The following is a 16962-nucleotide window of genomic DNA, read 5'->3' on the forward strand; positions in this document are numbered from 1 at the left end:
TTTTATTATTTTTCTTTTTAGTCAACTGCTCTTTTTCTTCACAAATCGTTTCACTCTTTATCATCAATTGAGGATAAAATTTATTATTCTGCAGAAGAATAAAACTGCAGAATAATAAAACGTTTTACATGACGCATAAAAAACGAAGAGCAGCAACTAATAGCTTATAAATCTCTATGTATTGCCACAAAGAACTATAAAATCGGTGCAGTGTTCCAATTGTTGATGAAGAATAAAACGATTTATGAAAAAATGAGCAATTGGGAAAAAAAAAAGAGCAGCAACTACTAGCTTACAAATCTCCATGTATTACCACAAAGAACTATAAAATCGGTGTAGTGTCTCCGATTGATGATGAAGAATAAAACTATTTATGAAAAAAATGAGCAATTGACAAAAAAAAAAAAGAATAAAACGATATAGTATTTTTTTATCAACTCAAAATAAACTGGTTCTACATCTGTCGTAAACCAAGTTAACGTTTAAATAACATGTTTGGTTTTAAGGGAATTAATTTAAAATCGATAGTTTATGTGTGTAATTAAAAAAATAAAGTTGTTCATATGGTTTTTGGCATGATTTAAAAGTTCGTATGTGAAAAAGTCAGGAACAACTAGTTCATAGGGGAGTAGACCATTCTCTCTGGAAACGTATGGGTTCCTTAAGCAATCTATAGTATTAAAATACTCTAGGATCCAATATTCCAATGAAAACATTCCTTTTCCCTCTGATATATATAAATGTTTCGATATTGTAAACTGGACATTGTAAACTGACGCTAAAATTTGACCCCCGAGGATATAGGGCGTGTCATTGTTGATGTTTGGACCACATCTCAGTTGGATAATTGGTTAGCAAATAGTCATATACACAATTCGTCCTATGATATTAGGGTCCGTGCAGATGTGGAAGGAGCTACTGAGTACTGCCTACTGGTAGGTTTCGAATACAAGCTTCAACTTTAGCTATGAAACAAATATTACATATTATTGTTTACTTAAAACCTTAATTTAAATTTATAATTATGATTATAGATTCACCCTAATTCAATCACGGACAGTATCACCAATTCTATCAATCCCATATCTATTTTTAGGTGAACTAATAAATTCAAAGCTGAATTATTTGTTTAGCATATCCAACGGATAATAAATCTGAAGATGTTTCTTTTGTAATTTGTAAATTTGAAGAGGGTTAGCGAAGCATTCAAAAAAAAATTTCTGAATCGATAAAACAAACCAATATTCTTGACATTAATTAAATCTCTAGATTGCAAAATGAGCAATACTAGAAAGTGACAAACCATAGTTTATCCGAAAATCTCATTACGCGTAAGTGTTTTAGATGGATAGGCGAGCTAACAAAATTGATTTTTTGGAAGCCCAGCAAGTAATTTTTTCTCCATCTTAAAAAGCCCAATGAAATCTTTTTGGACACATCGTTTTTCTCTGCACCTCCCACAGTGGAAAATAATAATGTGGAACAGGACATAAATGTTGAGATGACAGTAAAAAATGTTGAAATGCTTAATAGGGTACATGTGACATGCGCAGCAGATATCTGGAACTTGAATGATATTCGAGATCTGCTATGTTCTATACGGATAATTGGTTTTTCGATTTGTGTTTTAGATATCCGCAAAATACGTATTCGATCCGATTATTACTTTTTAAGAAATAAAAAAAAATAAAAAAGAAAAAGTTGATTTAAAATAATAAATACGATTGAGGATATGTCTGATGAGACGCATAAAAGTTTTTGGGGTTTTGGATTTTTTTATTTTCCATAAGGTGAATTTGTTACGATTCTGAGACACGGTTGAGGAGCCGATGTTTGATGAGATGCCGCTGAGCTGCGGAGAAATATCACAATTTTATTCTCTTAAGTCGCACTTTTGCTGAATCTTATCATCAACTTACAAATCATAAAGGAAATGTATTACACGCTTCAGTCTTATGTAAATAATTATGAATTTACTTGGATGACAATTTAAAAAAAAAAAAACATAAAGAAAGATGAAAAAACTTGGAATGATTCTAGCAGTAAAGGGTAGAGTGAATGAGGTAAGATTTTGGAGATGATTCCCTAGTCTAAGTCCTTGTACTAGATGGGAGATAAAATACAATTAAAGTATTGGTATTTAGTGAACTCATGTCCGACTCTATATTATCCGATTAGTACGATATTGTCCACTTTAAGCCTAAGAGATTAGTCTGCATGGATTTACTTTTGGGCTCATTCCCAAAAGGTCACTTCCTCATTAGAGTTGGACATCTCTTTATATATATATTAGACACTTTTTGTCTAATTTTCCAATGTAGTACTTAGTTTGATATCTCACATTTCTCTCCCAAACTAAAGACTACACTCATTTCATGTCTCACAACTGAACTTCCAAGATCTTCTGACTTGATCTCTACCACATACTTTCCATTCATATCTCGAATGGTATTTAGATTTTTTTTTTGCAGATTTCTCGTCAACCTGGTTTTGATACTAATTATTGAACTGAAAGATTGTGTAAAAATGTAAAGAATTCCTCTCTTTATAAATCCTAAGGAAAATAATCTCAAAACCTTAAGCAATCACAATCAATCAGTAAACTCATAAGTTTATGCTACAACTCAGCATCTTCAGATTTGATATTCCTAATCACATTAAACATATCTTATTTAGATAACTCCTAAACAAGATGTATTTTCTTATTTTCAAATAACTTTAGTTTAGCCTGAGAATCAAGTTATCTTCAAATTTACTTTCAACATAAAGAAGAAGGAGAAGGTGTGAAAATGAATTGTCATAGTACTGCATATAGTTTGGATGATAGAAGAAGCAAATACATCTGTGGTGGTGACCCTAATAATAATAGATAATTGAATGTTGGCAAGCAAGAATTGTGTCTCACAAGTTGAGTTGTTAAGATGAACGTGAAGAAATTGAACATGTCTCTAAATTATAAATAAATGTTTTAAATTTGCAAGATTCTTGTGTTATTACGACAGATTCCTCCAATTTCCCATTGGGACACAACCGATTAAGACCAAACCAAAAAAGTAATAGAAGAGTGTACCGAAACGGGAAGAGACACGTTAAAGGAATGGCCCCTTTGGGATAACATTAACAATATTATGTCAGGCAGTGGCTCCTTTCCCTACGGCACCAATCAATTATCAATCAATTCAATTCATTTTTTAAAACTGAAAAGATCTCCTTTTCTTTTCTGCTACCTTGTTCCTCCCTTCTCCAGAAAATCCATTGAATCATTTTTTGACGAAAATATAATCTCATCGATTGATTTGATTTGATTTTGATTTTGATTTTCAGGGGATATTTGGATGGGTTTTCTGGTGGATACCCAAAAGGAAGGAGGCGGACACTCATGGGGTTACCTCAGGAGTTTGGTCCGTAGGAAACAGGTCGACTCTGCTGATGAGCCTCATTCTCATCATCACCACCAGCTCGCCAAAGCCTTAACTGTTCCTCACTTGATTGCAATTGGTTACTTCTTCTTATCCAAATCCTTTTTCTTTTTAGAGGAAACTTGTCAAGTTCTCGGTTTAGGATTTTTTTCATCAAGATTGATCCTTTTGGATTTTGCAATCATTCTTTATGTTATGTTTGTTTTGTATTTTTAGGTGTTGGAGCGACAATAGGAGCGGGAGTGTATATTCTTGTGGGAACAGTTGCAAGAGAGCACTCTGGACCATCTCTTGCTTTGTCATTTCTTATTGCTGGAATTGCCGCTGCACTTTCTGCCTTTTGCTATGCTGAACTCTCTAGCCGTTGTCCCTCTGCTGGCAGCGCCTATCACTATTCTTACATTTGTGTCGGCGAAGGGTACTTACTAGTTACTACTCCTCTTCTGTTTAACTCTCTTCTTTCTTTCTGTTCTGCTAACTTTTAGTTTTTCCTTGTTAATTAATTAAAGTGTTGCGTGGTTGATCGGTTGGGCACTGATTCTGGAATACACCATTGGTGGCTCTGCTGTTGCCCGTGGCATTTCCCCTAATCTGGTCTCTCCCTTTTCTTACTTGATCTTTACTCCTTGTCTTACTCCATGCTTTCCATGGCCTCATGGCCACGAACCCTTGAGCTTGGGAACATCAAAATAGATAGCTTGAATGTTAACTATTCAATACTTTTTTTTTTTCTCATGGATTAAATAACATAAATATAGGCATTGATTTTTGGTGGTGAAGATGGTCTGCCTTCATTCTTAGCCCGTCACCAGATCCCAGGTCTTGATGTTGTTGTTGATCCATCTGCTGCTATTCTTGTCTTCATTGTGACTGGCCTCTTGTGCCTGGGTATTAAGGAGGTGTGTACATACACGCTTTTTTAATTTACTTTCCATCCCTCACGTCAAAGATAAAATCATTGGTTCAAATTGTACTTGCAGAGCACATTTGCTCAGGGGATTGTGACTGCAGCCAATGTGTGTGTCTTGTTATTTGTCATCGTAGCTGGCAGTTATCTGGGCTTCAAGACTGGTTGGGCTGGTTATGAACTTTCTTCAGGGTAAGATAAAGCATTCTCTGAGTCATCATTGTTTTAAGAAGACATATAGGATCAAACCAAAACCATTTTATCGTTTTTAAAAGGTTTTTTCCATTTGGAGTGGATGGAATGTTTGCTGGTTCTGCTACAGTCTTCTTTGCATTCATTGGGTTTGATTCGGTTGCAAGTGCTGCTGAGGAGGTAAATTTGGGAATCCATTTTATAGCTTCCCCTTTCAAGCAACTAGTACTAATAAGGCTATCCTCATCTAAGGGCAGGTGAAAAACCCTCAACGGGATTTACCAATTGGAATTGGACTTGCACTCTTTCTCTGTTGTTCTGTCTACATGATGGTCTCCATTGTAATTGTTGGCTTAGTCCCTTACTATGCCATGGATCCTGACACTCCCATATCCTCTGCGTTCGCTAGTCATGACATGCAATGGGCCGTGTAAGTACATTCAGATCCAATTTTTGTCATTCTACTTAGACATATGCTTATAAGATTGATTTGGGAATTTTGATGTCTAGATACTTGATAACTTTAGGAGCTGTCATGGCTCTCTGCTCAGCTTTAATGGGTGCACTTCTCCCTCAGGTAAAATATCAGAAAAAATTAGGTGTTCTTCCTTTTAATGTGTGGTTGTTACGCAAATATGACTAATACTCATTTTTCCAGCCGCGAATTCTGATGGCAATGGCTAGGGATGGGTTGCTGCCTTCTCTTTTCTCAGACGTTAATAGACGCACTCAGGTTCCGGTTAAAGCGACCATAGCAACTGGGCTTTGTGCAGCAACCTTAGCCTTCTTTATGGATGTTTCACAGCTCGCAGGCATGGTATGACACAGTATTGTTTATTCCTTGTCTAGTGAAACTTCTTCTTCTTCGTAATTTTTTAGTATTTTGAGAGGTGGTGATATGATGGTGCAGGTGAGTGTTGGGACACTTCTGGCATTTACAATGGTGGCAATCTCAGTGTTGATACTCAGATATGTTCCTCCGGATGAGCTACCTCTTCCGGCATCCCTTCAGGATAGAATCGACTCTGTTTCATTTATATGTGGTGAAACAAAGTCATCCCATCATGTTGGCACTTCTGACGATAGTAATAAACAGCCTTTATTTGGCGATAATGATGATTCGGTTCAGTTCCCAGTCATCGAGAAACAAGAAGCTCTTGCGTGTTGTAAGTAACTTCCACTTTGAAACACATCCGTATCCACTAAATTTGTTTTAGCACAGACCTGACATTTGTCAGTGATTTAACTGCAGGGGTTCTGAGCGAAAAAAAGAGGAGAATTGTCGCTGGATGGAGCATTATGCTCACTTGTATTGGGGCCTTTCTTCTAAGCTATTCGGCGTCGAGCCTCAACTTCCCAGGGTTAGTTCTCACTCACCATTGTCTATTCAGAGTATTGCTTTCCGTCAAAAGAAAAGAAAAGCTTTTATTTGCTTATCACCATCATCGTCGTCTTAAAATGGTTTACAGGTTTATTAGATATCCGTTGTGTGGTGTTGGTGGAAGTCTACTCCTTGCTGGTTTGATTGCTTTGAGTTCTATAGATCAGGATGATGCCAGGCACACTTTTGGACATTCTGGAGGTAAATGAATTGCTAATTATATATAACATGATTTGGTAAACAATCAATTCCTTAAGCAAATGAAAGGGCAGGCCTTATGATTTATATATCATGTGTGTTGTGTGAATATTCGGTTTGAATAGGTTTCATATGCCCGTTTGTACCACTCCTGCCAATCATATGCATCCTAATCAACATGTACCTTTTGGTTAACCTTGGGTGAGCATGCTCCTCCTTCATTTCCCATTTTATTATTCCTCTAAAAGGACCATCATAGATGTAAATCGCTCTGACTGGCTAACTAATTTGACAGATCTGCGACATGGGCTCGAGTGTCTGTGTGGCTGGTGATTGGAGTGTTGGTATATGTTTTCTATGGAAGAAAAAACAGCTCCCTGGCCAATGCAGTTTACGTAACTACAGCTCATGCGGAGGAGATCTATCGTGAACATGAAGCTTCTTTGGCATAATAGTCTGTGAGGAAGGCAACTCCTTGGTGACACGAATTATACATATGTAACAAAATCTGTATTATTACTTTTGATTATGAAACAAAAACTGTCATAATCTATTTCCACACGTTCCTTTGTATATAATATATACTATTTTTTTTTTTGAGCAACATATAATATATACTATATAATCAGAAAAGATCCCAAACGCTTTTCAGCATGGTATCTCTGTTTGGACGGTTTATGAGTGGACAAAAGTGTTAAGCATTTCTACAAAATGGGTATTTGGTTTCCTTTTTATGTTTAAAGACATCTGTAATGGGAAACTGATAACATGAGCTATGGGAAAAAAGGTCTTTAAACAATCATTCACTAAGGCCATGCACCCCATTTCTGGTCTTGATCTGGGCGACACCACTCGGCATCTACTTTTTTACTCTCTTTGGAAATGTCTTGTTGTTGAGTGGTTAATGGCCATAGGTCTCCCCAAAATGATTTCTTGGCTTGCAAATGAAGATGAGGGTTCTTGCTTTTCGTTATCACTCTCCTCTCAAAAGCTCCCTCTGACCCTTCCTCGTTGGTCGGCACGCACATGTCCAACGTCACTTGTTTTCCCTTGCGGAATGGAGGGAATATGATCCTACCCCATCCTCCACCCACACTTGCCCTCCCACTTCCCTCTTCTTCCTCTTCTGCTTCCTCTACTTCTACTTCATCCTCATCAGTACCTTCACCTTCTTCTTCTTGCTCATCCTCATCGGTGATATCAGAGTCCTGTGCTCTTGGATCACTGTAAGGCACCTCAACCACCTGTGTTTTGATAAACTCCTCTGCATATATCAAAATGGATTCGCATATTCGTTAGGCACACAGCTCAACTCTGGCAAATATATCTCATAAAATTAGCCCCAGACTTTTACCATAATCAATCTCGAGATCCTCCGGTTTCCTATTCGCGCGCATCTCCTTCAAAGTCTCCAATTTTATGTTATCAAGAGGCCATGGTTCCCTAAATTTGAAAGAATCACCCCAAAAACTTAAAATTCCTAAACAACTTTTCTCTGAACTTAATAAACCACATTCAACATCACTAAAACTACCAACCGTGGACGCTGACCTCTCCTGAAAACCACAAAGCAAAACTTCTCATCCTCAAAGCCACGCAAGGGAACACCTTTTGTACGCTGCAATAGGTTAATGTTTGAGTTTGGAGTCATCAACAAACAGAGAAATGACTGAAATCTATATATTTGCATAAAAGGAACCTTGTAGGAACGCTGGGACGAAGTTCTCTGCAACCGCTGAACAAAATGGCAATACTTTGCAGTGTTTTCCAACGGACACTTTCCATCATGAGGGCACTGCTCGTTTGCAACCCCAAATTACATGTTTTAAAAATACATTAAACCTGAAAAACATCAGCTAAGGAGACTTTTTCAGTATTTGACACTTACGGGAGCAACAATATGCGCACCAGATTTGAGATCGAGCACTTCCTTGCCAGCTTCAGCCTTCTCCTTTTTACGCAGTTTCTAGACAAAAATGGAATACATTCCAGAATAAGCAGAAGAGGAATAAATAACTTGTGACGGCAAAGAGAAAGCAGATGGGTCATTTGAAATCTACCCTATTCTCCATCCACAGTATATAGGACCGCATCTGAGATATAATATTAGCACCATGTGGCGTTCCTGGTTCCACCAAAACCTGTTCCACCAGAATTAATTTAAAAGACTCCGTAAGACTCATTGCAAATCAAAATGCATGGTAGGACAAGTAAATGTTCCTCTGGTGTCATTGAGGAGGAGGATGAAAGCATACCAAGAGATCATCTGTAAGGTCCCAGAGCTGGCGAACCATAGTAATCCTGTCTTTTAGAGATGGTATCTCCCCTAGCACATAGGACTTAACCCCCCATTGGCAGATTTAATCAGTATAAACAAGAATCACAGAAGATGTGATTGTTAAGCAAAAAAGAGATTGTTAACCCACAGCGATGACAAGGTCATGTTTCCTCTGGGATTTATCATTGAGGATTCTGCATTTCTTGTTGAGCTCTTGAGAAAGGGATAGGAGACTAGTATACCCATGGATCAAAGGCAAATCCTTCAGGCCTTGCAAATTCACAACAACCAGTGAGATGAGAATCAAACCACAAACGCTAAACACTTGTGTTGATTAAAGAGGTTTTTATCAAATACCCTGAAGCAAGTCACGTCCAGCACGCTGCATAGATTGAGAAGGTTCCACTATATTAACTTTCTGCGCACACTTTGGCCAAACCTCTTGTACTGCCCTAAAAGATTGTCACACATAGAGAGAATCAATAAACACGGAAACAAAATAAGAAACAACAATGAAGTCCTCACCAGAAGCCAGAACCGGTGCCAGCACCAAAATCAAGAACCCTCGTAGGCTTAAAACCAGGTAGCCTTCGACGAATCTATAAACGAGTTAAAACATCGTCAGATGAATCCTCTACAAAAAAAATGAAGTAGAAGGAAGCTTTTAGACCTCAGTGAGGACTCTGTAGCAGACGGAGTAAGCGGCGGGCATACGAGAAGCAACGTAAGCTGCAGTCTCACCGTCTCTGTACTCGAGACCGCTGTCTCCATAAACCGTCTGTATCTTCCACCGCTTCGCCTCCACCGAGTTCATCGAATCCGCCAGACGCTTGGCCGTTGTTTCCGGTAACAGAAGGTTAGAGTCCTTTATCTCTTGGAACGATTCCGATAGCTGGCGAACCTTCTTCCTGATGTGCGGATCGTCTTCCTCGCGGAGGTATTTCTTTATCGCGCGGCGGAGACGGACGGGAACGACAAGGCACCTGAACGACTGCTTGGCTAGTGTCCTTAGGCTTTCGATCGTGAATGCTTTCTGCGCATTCGCCATTTCTCTTTGATCTGAATTTGCGTCGGAGGAAGAGGCTTCGGCCTAACCCCACCGGAGGAAGAGCACGAGGGTCTAGGGTTTATCGCAATGGGCCAACACTACGGGTTTTTTTTAAAAACTAAATAGGCTTAAATGACCAAATGGTTATTTTTAATGGGCCTTATAACAGTACACTATCATGGCACTGCTGTATCAGGGGCCAATTGCTATATTAGAGCATTTCCTTTGGGACTTGGGAGGTGCTCAATAGATATCTTAACATTAAAATAAAAAGTTATCAAAAATATAGGAGAAATTTCTCAAATAAGAAATGTATATTCATGTAAAACCTCCATACCATTGCCATGTATTAATCTTTAAATTGTTTACATTTCTTAAATTTTGAAATTTTATAAAATAGCTAGAATTTGTTAAAATACTAATATAATATTTTTTTTTGTAAAAAAATATAATAAAGTATGCTCTTAGAAGTTCATAAAGTATGAGTGGTTAACAGATCAAATTTTGTTACACATGATTGATCAGTTAAATGTATTTTCAAACCAAAAAGTGTTGTTTGCAAATTATAGAAGTCCATGCATGCAATATCGTCTAAACAGAAATAAACATATATATTAAGAGTTGAATTTTTAAAGATTAATTCTTCAATATTGATATTGCTAGATTGATGTAGGTAGGAATTACATAACAAAGACCTATATTTTACAAAACCCTACAGCTCTATATATATATATATATATATACATGAAAACCAGAACCACATATAATAATAATATAGAGGCATGGCTTATACACACCTACACACACAAAAGAATATATGTCGCTATGTATAAACCTATATTATAGTAAAGCTATCTAGGTCTTGTGATTTACACATACATAGCATCGTTGGTTAAAAAGTAGTTAAAGGTTTGATAAACATTGGGAGTGGAAGCTGCAGTAACCAACAACTCAGAAGCAGTCCACAGTCTCTGAGCTTTAAGATTGCACGATCCAGATTTAGAAGTCCGAGCTTCGTTGCAGTCTGAAAAGTATTTGCCACACACGTTCCTCAATCTCGGACTCGTTGCTACGTAGCATGTCGTTGCTGCTGCCTATAAATAATTAACAGGAATCAGTAAGCCATTTTTATGATGTAGTACGTTAATTTGGATAATTGTAAATATATTATTTATAAATGAAAATCGATCAAATATTGATTTGACTTTAGATACCTGAGGAACGGACTTCAAAAGCTTGGAGGTCAAGAAAAAGACTAAATCAGTGATGAGGCCGTCTCGGTCTCGTGTGAGACGCGTTCTCACGATTCCAGGATGAACACAGTTTGCCGTTACATTAGCATCCATTTTCTATAGAGTGATTGTCAAAATTATCAGAAGTCTTATTATATTATTAGTAAAAATTAAGGAAATAGAGGGTTTTAATGACTAATTACATGGAGAATCCGGGAAAGCTCTATGGTGTGGAGAACGTTGGCTAGCTTAGAGAGCGCGTAAGCTCGGGTCGCGTCGTAGTTTCTGCAAACACGCAAGACAAACCCGTGCCTTTAATTAATTAACTAGTATAGACTATAGAGTATTATTATCTCTAATCAATTAAATTAAAAAAGACGGCGTTTATTCTTTGTCGTCGCATATTCACCTTTTTTTGTTAATCATTGGTTAATTATTCGAAAAATGATGAGTAGTATAAGATTCTCGTAAAATACCTATTGTTTCGGGAGATATCGGCGACATATTGCAGCATATCGCCAGAGAACCAGCTGTGGATCACTGACGTGACGTTGACGATACGGCCTTGAACGCCGGTTTGCTCCGCCGTTTCAATCATATTCTTCAACAGCAGCTTAGTCAGCAGAAAATGGCCTGCGCGTCCATACAAAAAAATAATGTTAACTAATCACGATTAGACCATATAATAATATATATGTTGATTGATTAAGTTTAATGTTAAATAGTAGTATAAAAATTTACCGAGATAATTAGTTGCGAAGGTCATCTCCACGTCGTCCTCAGAGATGGCGTGCTTCTGCGCGTATTTTCCGGCGTTGTTGCTGTGATTTTATCCCAAAAATTAATTAATTAATTATCAGATATAAATATAAATATGACAATGACTTGGAAGAAGAAGAAATTTAAATAATAATAGTAAAATTACATGAGGATGTTGAGAGGGAGCTGAAGAGATTCGAAATCGTCTACGAATCGACGAACAGAGGCGAGGGAGCTGAGGTCGAGTTGCATGACGATGATCTCCGCATCAGGAAACTCAGAGAGGATACGTGACTTTGTTTCCTCGGCGGTTTTGAGACTCCGAGCCGGAATCACAAGCCTCGCTCCTCGCTTTGCCAGAACTCGCGCCGTCTCCGCTCCTATTCCCGACGTCGCTCCAGTGATGATTGCTGTTAGAGATCGGAGAACACAATTAGCAGTGACATGTTCGGCGGTGGATCTTGATCCAAATCCGCTTGGGCCACCGGAGCCAATCAGGTGCTTAACCGTCCCAATCATTCTTTCTTTCTCTCTCTGTGTCTATTAGTTTTGGTTATGTTTCTGTTATGGAGAGCAGTTGAGTATTTTTTGAGAGTGTTGGAGTGAGTATTTATAGTGCTCCGTGTTGGAGGAACATACCAAGACATATGCGGTGAAGGGGAGACAACATTCCTCTATGTTGTGTGTTTTGTATATTTAAATTTCTAAATCAGTAAACAATCACAGAATAAAAAAGAAGTTAATTACTGGCACCAAAACAAATGAAATACGCAATAATGTGATTAAAATAAATGTTTGGTTAGCCAACTCTAATTGACTAAGACAAATTAATGGAGGATGATGACTCACAGAGCAAAAACTATACTTGAAATGGGTGATTACAAACCATAATCCTCCAAGTTTTTATTCAAAATTAAAAAGCACTGTAAGTTGAAACAAGGCATAGATAGTGCCATGTATTGGGCAACACTCACTATTTATCAATGTCATGTCCGACTTTCTTATGGTATTATCCTCCGAATCTTTATTTTTCCATTTCATGTATGGTCCCCTTCCTCTTTAACATACACATTTCTATAATCCATAACAGGTGACAAAAAAATGTTCCAAGTCTCTATCTCTATATATAAAAGTGCAGGTTTTATTCTAATGGACCTAAGAATTAATACTCAATCACGTACGTATATATAGAATTTATTATTCATTTAGAAAACGTACGAACCGAACTACACTAGTTTACCATACTATGGTTTCCTTCTCCGACGTATCTCATTCACTATATCTTTCATTTATGTATAGGTTTGGTCTTTCTTTGTAAGATAAAAGTTTCTCGACTCTATTTATACTCCGTATTGCCAGATATATAACCTTTTCTTAAGCTTGAACTTTTTGCATTTCTAAATAACGAATCTTAAATCTTATGTGAAAAAAATTGATTATGTTCATATCTTATGAGATAAAAGTGATTGATTATCCCATTTATCTAAAAAAAAATTGATTATGTTTTTTCTTGTGTTCATACCGCTGCGAGTATCGCATATGAAAGTGAAAGAAATTAGTCGGTTGATAGCATGTACATATATTATGAATAGTATCACTTCAATACATTTTGAAATATAGAGTATGTATTGAGAAGCGGTTTATATGTTTCATATATGTAGCAATAACACTCCGTTTATATATACATGTAATATTTTCTTTTTCAAAATTCCACTCTTCAATAATTAGTTCATATATCACTAATCTGCAAATACAATACTTGTTAATGTTATGAATGTTACAAGTAAACGAAGGAATATAACAAAGACTTGATGATCATTAATTTAATCTCAGGTTTAAAATATATATGATATTAATACATCACAAATCCTCAAATATATTGGGGTGATTGGTGCTGGCTGTGAATGCTCTACACATCCATAATTCTCTCCAGAGCAATAAAATCAAAGCAATTAAGCTTTATTAATAAAAACTAAAGATAGAGCCCAAAATCTTTAAAAGGAAATATAATGGCTCTAGATATCAATTTTTCTACGGCTTTAGGTTTAGTGTTTTTAAAACTTTAAAATAAACCTACAGCAATAAAATTTAAAGCTAAATCCACAAAATCTACTGCTTAAATCTTAAAGCAAAAAATCGAGCCTCTACTAGTCAACCCCATAGTTAATTGATATGCGGAGAATATTCTTATATTCCACCTTCGAGTAAATTGTCACGTAGTCATTTTTACTAGTGAAATTGTAAGTGGTTCATGCAAAAGAAACGGTGGGGATTTTCGAGAATGGCACAGTAGAGTAAGCTAATTGGTCACTTTATTCTTGGAGGATCCAATCCTTCAATGGATGAGAAGAAGATCTTCAAGGTTGATTATAGAAATCATGAGAAAGTAATCTTACCCAAATCCAACTACTACCCACTAACAATTCCACTAATTTTCATTTATAAAATATTTATTAATTTTAGAATATGTCTCAACTACAAACTATACATGTGTCTTATTTACAGGTCACTAGAACGATCCATCTAATCCGTATTAAACTATTGTCTCATAGTCTATAAACTCAATATGTGGATTGATGTTAGGTATGATCAAGAGAGGATCAGGTCAGAATATTGCTTTGCAGAGAATTGGAATCTAAATAAGTCCTCAGATTATATATTTGCATCTCTATAGAAGAATTAGGTTATGGAAGACGTTTAAATGTATTTGTACCTGAAAGCTTTTTGACTCACCAAAAAAGAAGAAAATATTGTTATCGTTTCACTATATTCAATTTTGGATACCGTGATGCTTTTTTCGTTTTGCAATGAATCTATCATAAATATTTTCAATCATTGGTCTTAAATTATGAACATTTTATGGATGAAAAACTCTATTTGTTTTCCTTTATTTCTTTATTAGAAAAACAAGATGGTCCAACCTCATTAATAATAAAAAAATGGAGGATACAAATATAATAAAGGAAATGATAGAAGGGACGTTGAGATAAACTTAAATTAGATGAAATGTTGTAAATATTATATAAATTCCTCCAGCTTGGGAGGCCTTGTCTGTTTCTAAGGATCCCGCACTACATAAATATTAAGAATAGAAATTAGGATCGTTGGGTGAGACGTTGAATATACAATAAACTTTTTGATCAAGTGGAATTAAGAAAAGAGAGACTCCTCCACCTTTGGAATCGGAATGACATTGACAAAGTTGGAATCTTTGCTTTATGTGTTTAATCGGGTTAGGTTGTGTTATTAGATTACCAACTTAATTGCCTAGAGCGTTGGTCACATCCTCTTTCTATTTGGCATGCCACTATTGTTACCATTTCTTTTGTGTTGTTAGTAACCAATCACATACCCAAGTCTTATTGGTAGCCTTTTGGAGAACAATACATATATTTAAGCTATGTGGTCCATACAGTCTGAGATTTAAGTAAGTGGCTAGCTGATTCTGTCTTTTGTAGACAGTTTGGTACTCATTTCTAAGAACCAAAATAATATTTTTGAAATTTGGTATAATAATATTCGATCCGAAGGACTATATTGTGAATTTCTTGTAGTTGGACAAAATTATTTCCGGGCAAGCATGGCTTCTTTCTTCGTTGCCGACTTGGTAACAAAAGATTCTGTAATGGCCTTACAAAATAATATTTGCAAAAAAAATTTGATAGATGAATATAGATCATTCTACAATAACGTCGTTGAATCTTGGTCTTGAACAACATAATCCAATATAAATAGTGGCAAGTAGATAATCCAACCAGATCGAATGAATATTCTTGCGATTTTTGGTTCTTCTACATGGAAATTCTTGCAAGTTGCATCTTTGTGGTTATAATAACGTTGAACGAATATTACACTTGTGATTTGTAGCGGGCGATATATCCTATAAAGTTTTTTTTTGAAATATTTTTTTAATTATACATTTTGAAACTTTTGATAGGGTGACGGATAATTAAAGATCCCTTACGTCTTAACACAAGATCGTATCTTGCTTTTCATATATAATAACATTATGTGTTAACCACGTTAAAGTTAAAAAAATAAGTTAAGCACGAGTTTCATTGATCAAACGCAGCCACGGGATACATGAGCAATGGATTGATATGGAACGTCTCCACATAAAATTCCTAGTCAGATCCAACCTCTAAAATTTAAAAAAACAATCATTCTTTTTAATTATCGGTTTTCAAAATCTTCTAAGGAAATATAAGATAAAGAAAGTCAAGTAAAATATGGTCAATAGTTAGAAAGAGTTATGATGAATCATGTTCCTAAGAATGTATAAAATCAGGGTTTGTATTTATATATATAGAGCCCAAGGTTTTTGACATGAAGCAGAGAAAAAATAAAAAAGGGAATCGATGGACAAGTGTTGGAGAAGAAGCTGAAACTGACAAAGTGATGCAGTTTTGTCATTGTTTAGGAGAAAAAAACGAGTTAAAAGAAACGGTTGTGTTAAATGCAGACGACAGTTACTCTGGACTTTTTGAAGAGACTGATTCTTAATGTGCAGCAAGACAAAAAAAACCTGAAACCAGAAAGACCAATCAAACGCCAATGTTGACTGACAAAACCCATGTCTTCATTTGGAAAGAGGAGATTCAAGTCTTTGCCTTTCTTTCTCTCTCTCTCTCTCTCTTGTTTCACATTCATGCTAACGAGACCTACTTCTAAACCGAGTAGACCACTTATATATAAAGAGAAGAGAAAAGTTACTATTGATGGGCAAAAATAAGGAGTGTGTGTAGAAGTGTAATCAATGGAGTCAAACAAGGATTCGCAGAAGAAGCAAACGAAGAAGAAGCTGACACCAATTAGGTCATTCAGGGAGAAGAGATCGAGATTATACATCATTAGGCGATGCCTGGTCATGCTGCTGTGTTGGAGAGAGCCTCGTGATTGATTTTTCCGAATCAGTAGTACGCTACTAGAGAAGTGGAGAACTACTTAGAGTAAAAGAGTAGGTGAGTGTAGAATTCAATTAAAATTCCTATATATGAAGAAAGAAGGTGAGTGCAGCCGAAACAACACAACATGCCAATGCGGATGATACACGAGTAGCAGGAAGTAGACAAGACAAGATAGCATGTGAAATGCACTTACACTGACGATGGTGTTTCATGCATATTCATGGCCGTAGAAGTTTGATTTGTTTTATTGTGAACAGTTGGCATTTTATGAAGGAATAATAGACTGTCTTTTCTTCAAAAACTGTAAACTATGTTTAAATATGTATGCACAAAAATGAATGTGAGTGTGAACATAAGATGGTATTTATCTTGAAACGATTTTACTTCAAGTAGTGTACTCTTGTGTCCGATTGTATACGTACTGTACAACTAGATATGATCATTGTGAATATTGGAGTTCAAGTTCTTAGGAAAGTACGAAACACTGTACAATTGATGTGGTCATTTCTTGATGGACTCTATATATATGTTCAAGTCTCTGCCGAATCGGATCCACGTACAATCTCAGTTTTACACATACAAGTGCGATGGAACCAAGTCAATCGATGTGAAAATATTGACGATTTCTTGAAGCTTGTTGC

At 36.3% G+C, this 16962-nt stretch overlaps 3 protein-coding genes across 4 annotated transcripts; 1 reads left to right on the top strand and 2 right to left on the bottom strand.

Moving 5' to 3' along the window:
* Window positions 1–3132: 3132 nt before the first annotated feature.
* Window positions 3133–6701, top strand: LOC106318412 (cationic amino acid transporter 2, vacuolar). Of its 2 annotated transcripts, none has more exons than XM_013756379.1 (14): window positions 3133–3498; window positions 3636–3837; window positions 3929–4013; window positions 4178–4318; window positions 4400–4518; window positions 4602–4698; window positions 4776–4948; window positions 5029–5095; window positions 5177–5335; window positions 5429–5684; window positions 5771–5879; window positions 5997–6100; window positions 6223–6298; window positions 6393–6701. In XM_013756379.1, exons 1-14 carry the CDS (start codon window positions 3336–3338, stop codon window positions 6547–6549), a joined length of 1908 nt encoding a protein of 635 aa, XP_013611833.1. In that variant the 5' UTR covers window positions 3133–3335; the 3' UTR covers window positions 6550–6701. The 2 variants fall into 2 exon arrangements, with proteins under 2 accessions (XP_013611833.1, XP_013611832.1); XM_013756378.1 differs by having other exon boundaries at window positions 3336–3498; window positions 5988–6100.
* LOC106318413 (rsm22-cox11 tandem protein 2, mitochondrial) lies at window positions 6685–9475 on the bottom strand. Its single transcript, XM_013756380.1, has 11 exons — window positions 9046–9475; window positions 8901–8974; window positions 8733–8827; window positions 8524–8645; window positions 8353–8436; window positions 8158–8238; window positions 7986–8063; window positions 7797–7892; window positions 7636–7715; window positions 7452–7540; window positions 6685–7361 (listed from the first exon to the last, which is right to left on the bottom strand). Exons 1-11 carry the CDS (start codon window positions 9421–9423, stop codon window positions 6904–6906), a joined length of 1635 nt encoding a protein of 544 aa, XP_013611834.1. The 5' UTR covers window positions 9424–9475; the 3' UTR covers window positions 6685–6903.
* Window positions 9476–10192: 717 nt separating this feature from the next.
* LOC106316697 (short-chain dehydrogenase TIC 32, chloroplastic) lies at window positions 10193–12059 on the bottom strand. The gene is made up of 6 exons (XM_013754582.1): window positions 11581–12059; window positions 11397–11476; window positions 11132–11288; window positions 10859–10940; window positions 10638–10772; window positions 10193–10517 (listed from the first exon to the last, which is right to left on the bottom strand). Exons 1-6 carry the CDS (start codon window positions 11931–11933, stop codon window positions 10293–10295), a joined length of 1032 nt encoding a protein of 343 aa, XP_013610036.1. The 5' UTR covers window positions 11934–12059; the 3' UTR covers window positions 10193–10292.
* Between the last annotated feature and the right edge of the window lie 4903 nt (window positions 12060–16962).

This window comes from Brassica oleracea, chromosome C9, assembly GCF_000695525.1.
Source record: "Brassica oleracea var. oleracea cultivar TO1000 chromosome C9, BOL, whole genome shotgun sequence".
In the NCBI taxonomy this organism is placed as follows: domain Eukaryota; kingdom Viridiplantae; phylum Streptophyta; class Magnoliopsida; order Brassicales; family Brassicaceae; genus Brassica; species Brassica oleracea.